This window comes from Zootoca vivipara, chromosome 9 (genome assembly GCF_965207765.1).
Source record: "Zootoca vivipara chromosome 9, rZooViv2.hap1.1, whole genome shotgun sequence".
NCBI classification, from domain to species: Eukaryota; Metazoa; Chordata; class Lepidosauria; order Squamata; family Lacertidae; genus Zootoca; species Zootoca vivipara.
Genome location: NC_142592.1, coordinates 67,682,287 through 67,700,518, shown reverse-complemented (window position 1 = coordinate 67,700,518; position 18,232 = coordinate 67,682,287). Strand labels below are relative to the sequence as shown.

The 18,232-nt window shown below is 46.9% G+C and overlaps 1 protein-coding gene across 2 annotated transcripts in view; it reads right to left on the bottom strand.

The window, feature by feature from the left end:
* Window positions 1–18,232, bottom strand: part of UBE2H (ubiquitin conjugating enzyme E2 H) — a 55,463-nt gene that overhangs the window by 23,929 nt on the left and 13,302 nt on the right. For both annotated transcript variants that reach the window (XM_035126686.3, XM_088676480.1), the window contains exon 2: window positions 172–248. In XM_035126686.3, coding sequence (XP_034982577.1) covers window positions 172–248 — 77 coding nt within the window. The remainder of the gene's footprint in view (window positions 1–171; window positions 249–18,232) is intronic.

Genomic DNA, 18,232 nt, shown 5'->3' with positions numbered 1-18,232 from the left:
GGATGGGCATTTTTGTGAAAAAGAAACAGGGGGAAAAACCAAAAAACCATCCATACCCCTTCCTTTCTTCTCAGTGGTACGCTTTCCTGGCAAATCAAGAAATTATGTAGGGAGTGCTTAAAAAACAACACCTTAAGTATCACAAAGGGCGGGGAATGTTTGCATACTTACTTCCTTGTGGTCCATAGAACTTCACTACAAATTCGTTGAGTCCTCCTAGGATGGTGACTTCATGTTTACTTTCGATACTAAATGCACGCAAGTCAAGGAAACATTTGTCACGTGCGCAAGGCTTATTAAACCTGCCTCTCGAGAACCCTGGCACCCCAGGAACAGCAGATTGTTAGAATTCCTTTACCAGCAAAATCTGAAATAATCCTCTCATAAATGAAGCGCATTCAAAATACGTCTGAGGCTGTTTGCCGTGGTTTAAGCGGACCCAAAGTACCTGCCAGACAACACAGGTGAAACACAGTTCGGGATATAAAGGCTTGAAACCTGTAAATGACTTCAGGTTACAGATTCTAGCAGTGGCTTCATTTCTGTATCAATGTATCTGGAGCTTTAAGATCGGAGGAGCCTGGTGGATCAGGCCAGTGGCCCATCTAGTCCAGAATTCTGCCTTCATAGTGGCCAACCAGACGCCCGTGGGAAACTCGCAAGCACAAGAGAAACTCTCCCCTCCTGTGATTTCCAGCAACTGGTATTCAGAAGCATTGCTGCCTCCATCGTGGAGGCAGAGCCGAGCCATCATGGCTAGCAGCCCTTGTTAGCCCTCTCCATGATGGCCCTTGTGGTCTCTTCCAACTCTATGATTCTATGAATTTGTCCAATCCTCTTTTAAAGCCATCCCAAGTTGCTGGCCATCACTGTCGCCTGTACAAGCAAATCCCACAGTTTTAACCATGGGTAGGCAAACTAAGGCCTGGGGGCCAGATCCGGCCCAATCACCTTCTCAATCTGGCCCGCTGAAAGTCCAGGAATCAGCATGTTTTTACATGAGTAGAATGTGTCCTTTTATTCAAAATGCATCTCTGGGTTATTTGTGGGGCCTGCCTGGTCTTTTTACATGAGTAGAATGTTGCCAGAAAGGGAACTGGATGTGCAACTTTCAAGAACAAAGTTGTGTATCCAGGCTCCCCCCCCCTTTTTTTTCATTTGGTCTGCTTAAGAAAGCAATACAGTGGTCCCTCGACTTACGAAGTACTCGACTAACGAAATTTCAAGTTACGAATGGAAAAAAATGGCCACGCGCTTACGTTTTTTTTTTACATCCGAAAGGAAAACCGTTGTGGTTTAGATGGGGTTTTCTCGACCTACGAATTTTAGATGCGGTTTACTCGACTTACGAATTTTTCCGTTTCCAATGCATTCGTATGGGAAACCGCTTTTTTCGACTTACAAACTTTTCGACCTACGAATGTGCATTCGGAACGGATTAAATTCGTAAGTCGAGGGACCACTGTACTCAAATCTGGAGAAAGTGGAAATTCAGACACAAGTCAAATGTCCCAAAAGAAACCAACAGACTGACCAGAGTGCAGATTTAGTCTCCCCCCTCCAATCTCAGAGCTTTAGAGAATAATAATGATAATTTATTTATATGCTGCCTATCTGACTAGGTTGCCTCAGCCACTCAGGAGAGAAGTGCTCGTACAAGGCAGCCTTGGTGCAAATACCTCTGTGGCGTTGCTAGACTCTCCCACCCAACCCTGTTCCAACTCTCCACACCACCTCTACCAAATACTGTATTATTCCAAGAAATGTGTCTGCAGAACATAACGCAGTCAGGATTCTGATGCCGTCGGAAGGATGCAGAAAAGCCTGTGCAAATATTTGCTGGCGGGAGAAGATCTACGTACGGCTCTTGGAAGAGAAACAAAGAAGAGACTCCAGGTGAATTCTGACTAGATTGTAAGCCACCATCTCTTGACCTTGGGAAAGTTTCGCTCTGCTGTGGAGGAGGAGGAGGAGGAGGAAGAGATACCAGGCCCAGCACAACCTCAAGCCGGATGTCATAACTATGGCTCAAAACATGCTTGTGCGAGTAGAAGCTAAACTTATGCATGGATGCGTGTGTTCATGCATGCATGCATGCATGCGTGAAACTCTGATATTCCCCTACCGCAGCTGCAGTCCTCTGTGCCACATGGCATGTTGTTCCAACGAACCCTTCATTTTTCTTTTTCTTTTTGAGAGGAGGGTTAGATGAGGGACTGCTAGTGAGAAGCAAAGCACTAACCCACCCCACCCCGCCCTCAATCAGAAGCATTTTACAGTTTTGATCAAAGTCCGTATTTACAATGCACTGCAGGAACATAGACATCCAAGAACAGTACCCCTTGCAAAATATCTAGTATATTACATTTCTATCATTGCTGGAATCACCATTCAAACGACAGTCCTTTCCTTTTATCCTGACCCAGGTTGGCCAATTGGGGTATATTACAGCCTTTGGAGACGATGTTTTCTAGTCCAGAGCTCTTTTGATTGCACTAATGATAGCTATTGATTGACTGACTGATTATTTAATTTCTATACCACATGATATATTAAAAATATCTCTAGGCAGTGTACAAAAAAACGAAGCGACAACAGAAAACTTAAGTATTACAAAACTAAACAGTCACGTATAATTTTTTTACATTAATATCAAGTTACTAATGTATATAAATTAGTATCAATTCATTTTCCTTCTGACGCACCCTCCCTCTATGCCTCCAGGTTCTCACCCAGGGTCCAAACAAGCACTCAGCTCACCCACAGAAGTCTCACAATAAGAAGAGGTCGTGGAAACAGCGGCCGCCACCCTAGTCTCTCTCTCTAGACTTGCTTTTTTCTAGGCAGGCCCAAGGTGGATGAGAATTCCTCAGACTCCCCTTAGCTGTGTCTCATTCAGCTGCAGCCTCTCCCCACCCAGTTCCAGGAGCAGCAGGTTGATTGAATTTCCCAGGGGGTCCAAAGGATGGAAAAGCCCCCTGCTCGACTCACAGCTCTTTTTTCTCCTACTCCGTCAGCTCCACCCTGGGAGCTTTCGTCACCTCACAACTTCCATCAACAGGGAACCTCTATACGTGGACTGGCTACTGGCTGGCCTTGTTTACACATGACGCTAAGCCATACTGAGGCTTAGCACAAATAGCAAGCACAGTAAGAAAACTGTGGCCAGTTTATTTAACAGAGTCTGTAAAATAAAACCTATAAGCTTCGCTCCTCGCCCACTCCTGCACCGCTACAAGAAGATAAAGCCACAGTACGGCTTAGCAGTATACGCGAAGCCAGGCTCAGGGTTTTCCGTCCTAACAAACGATGCATGGCAAGGCAAACCATGGTTACAGCTTGCAATGCGCTTGGGGTGAGACAAACCACGAGCCCAACAAACCACAAGATGCAACCAAGGTCTACAATCTGGGCTCGACTCTGCACAGCTCCTCGACCATTTGCAGATGCAGCTCAGATAGGATTTTCATCCACAAAGCCTTGCAACGGCTAGATGAGGGAGCAGGAAAAGGCCTTGTGTCATTCTTCCTCCGATCTAGAAAGAAGAGGGCCGAGGAGGAAGGTGCTCAAAGCAATGAAAGCGCTATGAGGCTGCTGTGTACATTGTTCTCTTTTTCGGATTACAAGACATGACTTCTACATTACGTTCAGCAAATGCACTTCACCGCCTGCTGAGATTTCTACCAGAGACCTATCAAAATCCCCAGAGACGCCCCCCCAGGCAACCTGAGCCCTTAACACACAAAGAAAAAAAAGAGAAAAGTACACAGCTCGCCCCCCTCCCCCAGAGGGTCTGCAGGAAAAAGCAGCAGTTAAGTTGAGCTAGGAAGAATTAAGCTCGCAAGTCTAAGAAATTCCTTTGCCCTCAAATAACCTGTTGAAAGAGACTTTTCCTAAAGTACAGATCATGCCAAATCTGAAGCAATCCATGAGACAATAGACGTGTTATTTTCAGAGAAGGCAGCTGCTGATTTCAGTTTCTTTGAGATGATTCCTCCCCTTTTTTATTTTCTTGCTGGGCCAGGGCGGGGGGGGGGGAGTGGAGAGAGAATGCAAAAGTGCATTTCGCAGAAGTGCTGTAAGACTTGACACAGGCTGGCTTCCAGGAGCTGAAGCAAAGGCAACAAAAGGGGCATTTGGGAAAGATGGAGGGCACAAGGAGAAGGGGACGACAGAGGAGATGGTTGGACAGTGTTCTCGAAGCTACCAACACGAGTCTGACCAAACTGCGGGAGGCAGTGGAAGACAGGAGTGCCTGGCGTGCTCTGGTCCACGGGGTCACGAAGAGTCCGACACGACTAAACAACTAAACAACAAAGCAGGGGAGCCCTGCGCCCTGCTCTATGTTCCTGGAGCTAGAGCCCTCAAAAGCCCAGCATGTGTACTTAGTGCCCAAAGGACCTCTGTACCCAAACATATTTTGAACACAACCCCATGAAACTGACTCATAACTTAAAATGAAAGCACAAGCCTCCTCGCCCTAGTTCTCACAAGACCCTATACTAAGCACTTTGCTCCTATGTCACAGTGCTTTATTTAGGGTCGCTGCCGCAAGCTTGCATCCATGGAGCCATGGGTTCAAATCCCATTTCCATCATGCCAGAGCCAGCACAAGCCTCAACCTTCGGTGAGGAGCCACAGTTCAGTGGGAGTGCCTAAGCTATGCATCTGTGGCACCTCCAGTTTAAAAGTTCTCAGGCAGCAGAGCTGAGAATTTTTTATTTATTTATTTTGCTGACGGCCCTAGAGTGCCACTGCCTGTCAGAGAAGCGGGCTAGAAAGATGGCTCAATAGTCCAAATCGATACAAGGTGTGTTCATACTGGCTCCAGACTGCCCAACTCCAAAAAACTCAGAAACTGTGCCACGTTGTGCCATCTTAACCTTTAGCAGAATACTGATTTCTGCAAAATGTGGCGACTGGAGCAGAACACAGGAATCAAGGCAGTTGAGGAAAATGCATTGGGTTTGCTGGATCAGATCACAGGGTCATCAAAAACTTCTGAGCACCGGGTGAGGCCGTGGAGAGACAGACAGGCAGTGGCAAATTGCAGAGCAAGTCACAGCGCTGGGCACTGAAGCCAAGGCATCTGTCCTACCAGCAGCAATAATGTGGCTCCCCCAAGTAGTCTTTGGGCCATGTACAAACTGTGGGTGTGATAGCAGCCCTAAAGACGGGGGCAGGGAGGGAAGCTAAGGATTGAGTCTGTGGAGCCATAAAGGTTTCCCACCCGTGATCTATGTGGAATTATATTAATAGCCACACCAGCCTTTACTGGCAGCAGTCTCCCCTAGCCCTGCTACCAAATCTCTTTTCATTTGTCTGAGATTCCTGGATTCTCAGCATGCAAAGTGAAGTGAAGTGTCAATGAGCTATGGCCACTTCCCCACTGAAGAGAGTAGCTTTCATTGACAAAGAGGTTTGATACAGCAAAAAAATTCTACTACCTTGGCAGACCCCACCCAAGTCCTGGCTATGAGCAGACTTCCTAGGGGTGTGGGCCTCTGAATGACTCTCTCTCTCTCTCTCTCTGACTGACACACACACACACCAAAAACTTACTGCAAACTGCATTTTACTCTCTTCCACCACACTGTACCACAGAGGCAATGAAGGCAATACAAAGCTCTCCTTCTCTATTTATAAACTGTCTTTCCATAAGTGCCCATAGCAGTCCACAGGCAACCATGGTAATAACACAACATACAAAAATGGCAAATCTGATTGCACACAGCACTATCTGACTGAGCCAACGTGATTCTCTTCCCTTCCCTACCCGAGGAAAGTCGAAACGAGCATGACAAAAACCAGCAGTTCAAACATTCTAAGCTTTAAATTCATCCAAGTGAGAGTCCTAAGAGCAGGTTAAAGGCATAAAGCCAGAACTGGGAAAATCCCAGATACCTCGCTGCTAAGAAAAGTAGTGGATTCTGAAATATTTGTTCAGCTCTGTCCAGTGCTGGAAGCTTCAAAGTTGATTCACTCTGCCAGGCTTGGTTAAAAACAAACAGCATTAAAGACATTTCATACCACTGTATCTTAAGCACTAAACAGGAGATTTGCACAATTAAGACTGGGTTTCCTGCAAGCTTTTAGCAAACTGTTTTCCATTCTGGTTACAGGTAGGTAGCCGTGTTGGTCTGGATCGAAGTAAAATAAAAAAATTCCTTCAGTAGCACCTTAAAGACCAACTAAGTTTTTATTTTGGTATGAGCTTTCGTGTGCATGCACACTTCTTCAGATACGAAGAAGTTATCTGAAGAAGTGTGCATGCACACGAAAGCTCATACCAAAATAAAAACTTAGTTGGTCTTTAAGGTGCTACTGAAGGAATTTTTTTGTTTTCCATTCTGAATTTAGACTTGAAGTTGTCCTAATCCTGGAGATACCTCTCTGGTCCTGAGCAACAGCTCCAGGGGAGTTGGTTCAGCCTTGTAATATGCCACTCGCTCATCCAGAGAGCAGCACCAATTGCCTCAGGGCAACTGTGTACACACAACATCCCACTTCCAACATAGGCTTGGACAAGGGACAGCTTCAGTGGGAGCAGCAGGGTATTCTGGGCACTTTTCCCTTTTGAAAAACTGACCAACTCAGCGGCATTTTCCCATTCTTAGCAGGTAGGAGAATCACAATACAGTGGACACATGATCTGTGCGGGAGACACGTTCGCAACCCGCAGCGCCGCATCTGCACACACGCATGTCACAATTCGACGCTTCTGCACATAGCGCGATTTAGTGATTCTGCGCATGCGCAAGTGCCGAAACCTGGAAGTAACCCGTTCTGGGACTTCCGGGTTCGGCGCAGTGTGCAACCTGAAAACGCGCAACCTGAAGCAGCTGTAACCCGAAGTATGACTGTAGTGAAAGAACTGGCACAAACGCATGCATGCACAAATAGTTTTTAAAAGAAACATCAGAGAGAAAAGCAGGGGGGGAGGAAGAGCGTAATCGCTGGGGAGCTGAACCTCTGCAGGCTCGAAACAAAGTACATTTTGTCCAAGGTAGGAGATAACAAAAACAGACTGAATCTGCATGCTGAATTCTCCAGTAACATTCTTTTGCCACGTTGTCATTCGCCGAGGAGAGATCGCTGAAATTCTTAGCAATCAGTCATACCTCGGTTTAAGTACGCTTCGGTTTGAGTACTTTCAGTTTAAGTACTCTGCGGGCCCGTCTGGAACGGATTAATCCACTTTCTATTACTTTCAATGGGAAAGTTCACTTCAGGTTAAGTACGCTTCAGGTTAAGTACGGACTTCCGGAACCAATTACTGTATGCAATGCAATACCAGGAGCGTCACTGTCCTCAAATTCCTCTGTTTACATCAGCCTCCCCCAACTTGGTGCCTGCCGTCCAGATGTTTTGGATGAAACTTCCATTGGTTGCTCTGGCTGGGACTGATGTAGCCCCCAAAACATCTGGGGGACAAGCGCAGGTTGGAAAAGGCTGGCAGATGCAGTACCAGTACCAGTTCAACCACATAGGAAGCTACACCACACCCCCACAAGCAATGTATCCTGTTGGACTACAACTCCCATCACCCATGACCACTGGTTGTTAGCTAGGGACGATGGGAGTTGTAGTCCAACAACAGCTGGAGACCCAGGTTTGAGAAAGCCAGTCTAGCCACTATGTTAAGAGAACCTTAGGTGCTGCTTAGTGTCCTCAGTTCCCAGGGACAACCTTCACTTGACGCCCCCTCTCCCCACCCCGTTCTTGCAGCAGAGTTGATTTGCCTCCAACTCTGCCCGATGGCGGCTGGATAATGTTCTGACAGCTGTTGTGAAACGTCCGCGGACACCTCGAGTTAACCAGCTGGTGCATCTTATAACAGAATATTGTGCTGCTTATTCTGAACAGAATGCTTTTGCTTTAACATGTTTGTAGATGTTCTTAAACAGTTTTGAATGCCACGAGTATGTTTTCATTTCTAATTGTACTGTTTTCGCTGCTTTGTTTTCTTGCCGCCCTGGGCTCCTTTGGGAGGAAGGAGGGGGGGGGGATACAAAACTTAATAAATGGTAATAACACAAATACCCCTCCATGGAGACCTGCGGGAAATGCCCATAGATTCTAGCTGAGCAGGGGAGCAGCTGCTTCTAAGCAGCCTGCGAGGCGCGGCTTCCTAATTTCCTGCTCCAGAGTAGAAGAACGGTTGAAGTACCGCATGCAGTCCCCCAATATCTTTAAAATATGAAATGCAGCTTGGGGGTGGTGGGACTGCAAATTGGATCTTTTAATTTAATTTGAAATTAAAACTGCCCTTCCCATGCTGCTTTCCCACCTGTGGAGGGTGGGGTGCAAGGCACCCAGCTCCATTTTGATCTACAGAAAACTGGCCAGATGGAAAGAATTAAACTGCCCCACCCCCCGTCACTGCTCTGACGACATCTGAAGCTGCCCACAATTATTATTTCAGTATCAAATGGTAAAGGGTCAGGAGATCGCCCCCCCCATCTCGTGCCTAGTTTTACCCTGGTACCCTCTACCCAGTGACAAGGGTTCACATAGGATGTGGGGTTTTGTAGCAGCAGAGTCTCCCCACCCCACCCATGGGTGACACTGGTGCTGGATCCAAGCTGACACCATTTGGGAACAAGCTCGCTCTGCTTCTCTGTTCTGCCAGAAGCTTTTCAAGATTTCTTAAGTCCTGTCAGGCAGTGTCTCAGAGCCTTTCCCCCTACTAGTCAGGATTAAATGTGCAGTTCCAGCTCACTGCTGTATCTGTAGAGTCCGCCTCCAGATAAAGATGGCAGCCCTGGCGAACACCCAGTTCTTTCACGAAAACCCACCAGGTGCTCATGCAAGGATGATGCATTCATCCTTCCTGAAAGGTATCATGGGAAGCCAATGATTTGTTTCCCCAAAGAGTTATTTGGAGGTAGTGTTTTTCAGACGCTGTCTTCCATGGTGTGCACACTCATCTCTTTCGTCTCTGGTCAAACAGGTCTTACAAGTTTTCAAATCCCTATTGGGGAAGCGCTTGCAAAACCTGATTAGCCTATGACAACAGTGGGGCAGGGAAAATGGCTCTAGCAAACCAACTCCAAACGTATCACCTGCCTCCATATTTAATGGAAACTCCAAAATGAAGGATTTGAGGGAGGAGATCAAAGTAGTTTGCTTCCAGTTGCTCCTCATTTTAAGGTCCAATAAATTAAAGGCTGCCTTCTCATTCCCCCTTTGGTCCATGAGGAGTGGCGTGCAGAGCTTTTCGAGCAGTAGATGCAATCTCCCGTAAAATGGGCCATCCTGGGAAACCTGAAGAGCAGCTCTGATAAACATATTAATGCCTGAAGTGGCCTTGAATAACCCTTTGGTCACGGAAAAAGGCAGATTGAAGAGAATTTAGGCGGCATTATCTCAGGACAACTATGTAAACAGGCGCAGAAATGAGGCTAGAACGGGGCAGAAAGAAACAAGCAGAAGGAGAGAGCACCTGGGTCCCACAGTGGCCAATTTGGTGCTTCTGGGAAGCTCACAAGCAGAGCACGGAGGCCTAACCACACCACACATTTTTGCCCCTTACACAACTGGGATTCAAGGGGTATACATCCCCTACAGATGGAGGCTCCATTCAGTTACCATGCTGATAGTTGATGATAGGCCTATTCTCTATGGACAGATATAATCCCCTTTTGTCCAAGACCTCTGTGGAGCTGTTCCACTGTAAAATGTAGGCTTCCCCCCCAGATTGTATGGACCTTCAGTGCACCTGCCAAGCAGACTGAATTCATTGTTTGAAGGCAGGAAGTTGGCACAACATGAGAAAAACACGCATAGACACACATTCTTCTCCTGACCAGCATCCTAAAAAGAATAGCTATTGAACTTCCAAGGTCAGAGTGAACGCTGGCATCACACTGCCTCCCTTCCTTCCTCTTTGGAAGAACTGTTGACAAAAAAAAAGGATTTTTTTCAATATGCTACTGATCTTTTAAAAAACAACAACAGTAAATGCAAGAGGAAAGGTGTGTAGGCATTTACGGCTCAGGCCAAGCAGTTGCAAGATGTCCTTTAAGCATCTGCTCTAATAGCTGGGCAGCAAACTCCCAATGTAGGCTGATTCCCCAACATTATCCATTCCCCAACAGTGGTGAAACAGAGGACATGCTTTGTCTCCCTGCCCTCCTGCATATACCCTGGAAAGGCCTGCCAATAAGACACAGAGTTTACAGTGGTACCTCTACTTACGAATAACTCTACTTACGAATGTTTCTACTTACGAATGGAGCTCCGTCCGCCATCTTGGATGCGGTTTAGATAGGATTTTTCTACTTACGAATTTTTAGATAGGGTTGCTTCAAATTACGATTTTTTTTCTCCCAATGCGTTCCTAAGGGATTCGACTTACAATTTTTTTCGACTTACGAATGTGCGTTCGGAACGCATTAAATTCATAAGTAGAGGTACCACTGTATTTTTATTTATTGCATGAATACCCCACCTTTCCTCCAAAGAGCTCAAGGTGGGACACAGGCCCCCTTCCTCCCCATTTTATCTTCACAGCAATCCTGTGAGGGAGGTTAGGCTGAGAAACTGCAACTGGCGCAAGGTCTCCCAGTGAGCCACATGGCCAAGTGGAGGTTTGAACCATCCCAGGTCCTAGTCCAACACTCTACAACACACCTGTGTAAGCCGGTAAATGGGACCAGCTTACGCAAGCATCACTCAAGAAAAACTGTGTGAATGATGGGCAAGGAGCCCCCATGGAGAGGCTACAGTTCTGTCAAAATCAGACTTGCCCCTGAGAGCTGCTCAGCACGCTCTGAAGGCATTAGAAGAAGAGTTGTTGTTTGGATTTGATATCCCGCTTTATCACTCTGAAGGAGTCTCAAAGTGGCTAACATTCTCCTTTCCCTTCCTCCCCCACAACAAACACTCTGTGAGGTGAGTGGGGCTGAGACTTCAGAGAAGTGTGACTAGCCCAAGGTCACCCAGCAGCTGCATGTGGAGGAGCGGAGACGCGAACCCGGTTCCCCAGATTACGAGTCCACCGCTCTTAACCACTACACCACACTGGCTGCCAAGCCAAGTCTAATAAAACACAGCATCCAGTTGCAAGGCATGGGATCCCACAGAAGGGTCTGCGCCACAACTGCCCGCAACAATCCGGCGCAGGAGGATACTTTGCAATGAGCCTTGCAGCTGTGCTGGGAACTGGAAAATACTCAATGCCTTCCGACAGCACAGGGTTTGAGAGCGGACAGGACTTTCCAGAGATTGGGAAGTGCAGCGCCTGCAACAGGACCCCCAAGCATGAGCTCTAGGAACATGCTATTTTTAAAAACGAAAGCCGAGAGCCTTCCGCCCTGGCCAGTTCCACACCGAGTGCCAGAAGGGGTGTGGGGCAAGTACAGCTTTTTCTATAGGGATTTCGGCTCTTGCTGTCAGATACACACTTGTGCTCTTGCTTGCTCTTTATATTTCCCTGCCTGCCCCACCTCTGCCCGTACACAGCGTGTGATTTGCCAGATCTAAAGCTGATGTATAGCTTTGGAAGTGGGGAGGTGCAAAAACACAGACCCTGCTTCCAGGGGGGGGGGGGACGTTAAGGTTACATTGCTACCAAAGCCAAAACACTATTGAATTCCAGCTCAGCTCAAAAACAAGTTTGGCTCCTTTTCAACTCATTGCCATGGGGGGGGGCTTTCAGGGCCGGCGCCTCCATTTAGGCAAACTAGGCCATGGCCTAGGGTGCCAAAATGGAGGGGGCGCTGTTGAGCCTGCCTGCCATCTGCCCACCGCTCGCTGCCGTGGCCGCTGAAGAGCTCACAGCGTTCCCTCCATAGGCGGGAGGCGCGCGAGCCAAAATGAGAGCTCAGCGCCCTCCCGCCTATGGAGGGGATGCAGCAGCGTCAGCGGTGTTGTGCACGCATCATGAAGCATGTGCCGAGGGGGGGGCGCCAGAAGGTGATTTAGCCTAGGGCACAAAAAGACCTAGCACCGGCACTGGGGGCTTTTACCTTTCCAGCAGCAAGGAACCCTGGTATTGTAGCTTGGTATCCATTGGCAAGGATCCTTGTGCTGGATACCAGTGAGGCTTTAGGGCCTTATGAAGTTTTGAGGAACAGCCTGTTCACTGCTGCCCTTCCCAACTGCTGCTACGAGAAGATATGTTTTAAGGAAGCGGAAGAAGGCCTGCAAAAACGGGGGGGGGGGGGAGAATGGGGGACAAATGGCCGCAGACCTGATAATTTGGAAAATGACACACCCCTGGGAACACATCAAGGTCTGGAGTTCAGAATGGGGCAAGCTTTAAAATGAGCGGATTCGGCCCCAACCTGACTTAAGCCCAAGGTATCTTGTTCTTGGGAGAACTCATCCCAAACTGAGAAAGGGCAAACTCACTGCTAAGTTTATCCCAAACATTACTATGACTTTTATAGCACAATCCATTAAAAAATACTTGCAGCTAAACTTCCTTACATGACAACAGAGGGAAATTCAGTGTTGGCGCATAAAGTTCTCAAGGGACCACATAGCAGGGACAGGAGAGGCCGCTCTGGCTGACAGCAGCAGCACCAACCATTCTTGGTCAGAACTGCTCTGACAAAGTTCAGAGCCGTAAGCGTTCTTTCGTTCACCAGGCCTAGGTGCTTAATGCTGTAATTAGCAGAACAGGAACCACCACTGCTGTTTTGCTGTTTAACTCTGTGTGTTTCTCTATAACTATAACTCCTCATAATAGCAAACTCTGCTGGGCGAGTACCTCCAGGATTGCAGCCAAGGCAGGGCTGTCAATAAACAAGAGGGAGGCGTCGGAACACTTGGAGGAAGTATAAAAAAAACATGGAATATACCTGAGGGGGACCTAAAAACCAAACAAAGCTACAAACAACACAATGAGGACCAATAATGCCCACTAGGCCATGTGACAAATGGAAAAGAAAAAAGAGACTCGGGGGGGGGGTGCTTGCTGGAACACTGAACAGGAGCTCTCTTTTCAGGATGGGAGGACAAACTGCAACACTTTGTTGCAGGCCCCACTTATGTACACATGCCTAGCTTTGTAATTTGTTAAGTTTTCATCTGTACGCCATTTTGCAAGCTAACTTGTAGAAGGCAGTCTATAAAATTTAAAGGCTGCAGAACATTGCAGCTTTAGTTAGGTAAGAGGAAGAAAATACAGTTCCCAGGTTTTGCAGAGGATAAACCATTAAAGAAATGCTAATCTGCAATATTAAGAACAAACGTATATATTTCTAAGGCTACCGTTAGAAAGTTCTACAAGGGCTGCTACATTAACGGCCATTCCTCATTACAGAAAGGCCAAGTTGGCTTTGCCACTGAGAGCACATTTAAGAGGTTGGGAAGGTTTTTTGGCCACCGCTTCAGGAACGTTTTGCAGCTGACTTCCGACTACCATTACTTGCAAGAGGGTCTTCACAGAGTTAACACTAAGCTGGTGCTCGTCAAATGACTTTCCTTTCAAGGAGCCTGAGAAAGTGGTACAAGACGACCCTGAGCCGAGTTCAGCTCTGTGCATTCTTGAACAAGAGGAATTTCCATGCCTGGTTCAACTGGAAATATATATACATATAAATTGTCCAGTAGCACCTTAGAGACAAACTAAGTTTGCTCTTGGTATGAGCTTTCGTGAGCATGCACACTTCTTCAGATACCAAGAACAAGATACTAAGAACAAACTTAGTTGGTCTCTAAGGTGCTACTGGACAATTTTTTAATTTCTAAAATATATTTCTACTGCGTCAGACCAACACGGCTACCTACCTGAATCTGGTTTAACTGGGGCAGCCTTCTGCGGACACAAATTCACCAGGCTGGCTTTTCACAACATCACATCGATGAAGGTCACAAGCAGCAATGCCTGCAGGCAAATGGCCACCAGGTCCCAGAGACTCTTAAACAAGCCCTCCACAACATGGTGCCTTCCAGATGTTTTGGGCCACATCTGGAGAACCCCAGGTTGGAGAAGGCTGCACTCGACAGGCAGCTCATCCCAAACATGGAACCTGGCATCTGGCACATGACCACAGTACATACCTGGAGTCAGTCAGGTCGTGCATCCACAGCAGTGACCAGAGGAGGAATGGCTGCTGGGAGGAGTGCAGAAAGAAGAAATGCCATAGTGCATCTGCAACAGCACAACTGGACACCTTCATCTGCCCCAGCTGCAAAAAAACATGTCTCTTCCGTATTGGTCTGTACAGACACATCAGATGCTGCAACTCTCCAATCATTTGACTTCACCCCCAAAGGCACACTCCTCCATTGCTTCTCGAGACAGATGGATGTCAACCTAACCTACGGTATTAAGTCTGCAATAGCTACAGGAGATGATAGCATAGCAGCAGTTTAATAAGCCTTGTAAGCATCCAAAGAAATTGCTCCCATTTCAGTTCAAGGATATCCAGATGATTTGTCCTGGATTCAAGCGGCCGGGGGCGGGGGGCGGGCGGGGAATTAGGTGCCACACACATACCAGACAGCACGGGATTAAGTAAATAATTAAGAGTGGAATGGCAAGCCCCTCTGCAGTCTAAAGGTTCTTTGTCGTATGTTAGCAAACATTATCTTTTCGATGCAGATTATCTTCTGAAGCGGCAACACAACTGTGTGTGTGTGTGTGTGTGTGTGTGTGTGTGTGTGTGTCAGGAGCCCCCGAGGTTCAGGCACCTAATTTCATACTTCCCCGGGCCACTGAGACCACTGTTCCATTGCACTGCAGTCAGTTCAAGCCAGGACACCGTGAATCATGTGATCCAAGAAAGGCAGGCCACCTGCTGTCGAGCTGCTAGATTCGCCACTATGCTAGCATACAACAAAGAGTGCTGCAAATGTCCCCTAGAGAAGGGGAGGCCCTGCACTGCTGTGAACAATGCAGCTCAATTCTGACAAATATTTGCAGGAAATGTGGGGGAAAGGGCTTCTGGCTCGAGCCTATCAATGTAATCTAATGGTGTGTTCCCTACTCCAGTAGCCAGGTTAGTTTGGGTGGTGCAGATGTACTTGCACGTTAAAAACATGGAGCATTTATGGTATACGGCATGTTTTCAAGTATTTTTTTCAAAAAAAATTTGGGGGGGGTAGGAAAGTTTGACATTTGTCTGAATTGATTCTGCATTTCAATCAAGATTTGAAGTTTGAAGCTACCATAGTTTCCATTTTCCTTGGAAATGAGACAAGCTAAAGCAGCGCCATCTCTCATTTCATTTAGCTTCTCATAGCTACGTGAGCTGCCCCTAGTCACACAGGCTGTCCTACGCCACTTGCTCCCTGCTGCTGCACCACCCACCCACCCCTTCCACAGATAACCTTTCATGCAAATATAGAAGCAAACCCAGAGGTGCCTATTCCGAGAGCGCCTCTGGCCTGGACAGATCATTAGCCCAAGACATTAGCTAAGCAAAGAGGCTGCCAAGACATTGTATGGCTTAATCCTCTCCTTGACGCTTCATGTAATCAATACCTGGCAGGTGTAATCTTGGGCATGGCCAGGTTTGAAGATTTTCAGAAAGGTCAGGGAGATTGCATTCCCGCCCCCACAGATCCACACCTTCCCCAAGCATGGATTTAAAAAGGAGACCAGTTAAGCGGTGAAAGTCATGAATGAAATACAAGAGAGCAAGAGAGCAAAAATCTGTGGAGTCCACAAACACCTGATTGGAGGGCGTCTGTGGAAGAGTCGTGGTTTTAGCTGTAATAATCCCAACAGCCAACAATGGAAAGGAGGAAGCGGGTGGGGAACTAAACCAGGTTCAAATCTCACGTCAGTAGCGAATTTGTTGGCTATTATGGAAGAGTAGAACCACTGGGTCCGTAACCTCATAGAATCATAGAGTTGGAAGGGACCCCACGTGTCATCTAGTCCAACCTCCTGCAAAGCAGAAATCTCAAATAGAGCATCCATGACAGATGGTCATCCATCTCTCATTAGCTCCAAAATTCATGGGTAATCCATAGAATGCATACAAGCCTCAGTTGCATTTATACTCCGCTCTTCTTCCAAGTATATATGGCAGGGGTAGGCAACCTAAGGTCCGTGGGCCCAATCGCCTTCTCAATCCGGCCCGCGGACAGTCCAGGAAATCAGCATGTTTTTACATAAGTAGAATGTGTCCTTTTATTTAAAATGTACCTCTGGGTTATTTGTGGGGCCTGCCTGGTGTTTTTACATGTGTAGAATGTGTACTTTTATTTAAAATGCATCTTTGGGTTATTTGTGGTGCATAGGAATTCGTTCATTATTCCCCACCCACCCACCCACCACATGGTCTGAGGGACGGTGGACGGGCCCACGGCTGAAAAAGGTTGCTGACCCCTGGTATATGGGTTTTATTCTGTTCTATTTAATTTATATACCACTTTTCAGGCAGACCTCACAAAGTGGTCTACATAAGATTACTGCAACACTAAGCACTGCCTAAGAAATAAAGAAGTTACAATAGAACAGGTAAGACAAATTGTTTAGAAAAGGCCGTTCCCAAGCTGTCACTCACACTGGAAATAAGCTAGGCCGAATGAGCGTTCTTTGAGACTCAGTCTGCAAATATGTCACCTGCATTCCTGGCCTGGCATAAACAGCGTGGGATGTGCTCATGCAGCTAGAGGGTGAGTTTGCATACTTCTCTTTTCCAATTCATCGGAGGATAAACTTTCCCAGAATATTGGAGGTTTGCACCTGCAGACTATGGCCTCCTTGTGTGGCCTTGGACTAGGCACTCTTTGTGCCTCAGTGCACAGTCTGTATAATGGGAGCACTGACGTACTTCAGAGAGTCATTGCAAAGGCCCACAAAATGAAGACTGCAAAGCAAATGTGCACCGCAGAAGTCCTGCAATTAATGATGACTAGTAGCACCTCACAATTCTTCCTACTTCCACCTCAGCTTAGAGCATTTCCAATTAAATTCCCCCTTGTTTGCAAAGCAAATGAAAGAGCCACACTGACTGAGCACATCTTAGTGCTACATCACTGTTGAAGCTAAGCAGGTGTTGACCTGATCAAGGCTTGAATGGGAGACGACTGCTGGACACCTGTCATACAAACACAGATAAAAGGTAAAGGGACCCCTGACCATTAGGTCCAGTCGTGAACGACTCTGGGATTGCGGCGCTCATCTCGCATTATTGGCCGAGGGAGCCGGCGTACAGCTTCCGGGTCACATGGCCAGCATGACAAAGCCGCTTCTGGCAAACCAGAGCAGCACACAGAAACGCCGTTTACCTTCCCGCTGGAGCGGTTCCTATTTATCTACTTGCACTTTGACGTGCTTTCGAACTGCTAGGTTGGCAGGAGCTGGGACAGAACAATGGGAGCTCACCCTGTCATAGGGATTCGAACCGCCGACCTTCTGATAGGAAGCAATAATTAAGCAAGTCAATGTCCGCATCATAATAACTCCTTGGTACTTCAATGATTTTCAGGTCGCGTGACCCTTTCTAACTAGTAGCAGTTAAAAACAGATGAAATTATTAAAATTAATTAAACAACTTCTTCTGGAACGAGGCCAGGCTCAATGAAGCTGTTTGTCCGATTTCCGATGCTCCCCGAATCTTTACGAGACTCAGAAAGAGGGCATTTTCTTACAACCTCTGCACCTACTTCATTAAAACATTCCAGCAGCATTTTGAAGTAGCTAAAGGCCCTGTTCAGTCACAAGCCAAGCACCAAACTCACAAGTGTTTATGCACTTGCTCCCAATTCATGACAGTTCTGCGATTTAAATTGATTCCACAAGCAAAAGTCAGAAGAAAACGGGGGCATATTTTCCTTTGCAAATAGGCTGCTAGAGGCTTCGGGGAAGCTGCTCCGAGCTCCACAGAGAAGGAATGGAATATAAATACAGTGGAACCTCGGTTTATGAACACCTCGGTTTATGAATTTTCAGTTTACGAACGCCGTGGACCCATCTGGAACGGATTAATTCACTTTCCATTACTTTCAATGGGAAGGTTTGCTTCAGTTTATGAACGCTTCAGTTTATCAACAGACTTCCGGAACCAATAACACCCATGCTTCGGGTTAAGTACACTTCAGGTTGAGTACTCCACGGACCCGTCTGGAACGGATTAATCCACTTTCCATTACTTTCAATGGGAGAGTTCGCTTCAGTTTATGAACGCTTCAGTTTATGAACAGACTTCTGGAACCAATTGTGTTCATAAACAGAGGTACCACTGTACAATTCGAGCATACCTTTGACTTTTAAAAAATGAACCTTTTTCGCACTTACCTAGAGAACTGGGTGTCTTGCTGGAAT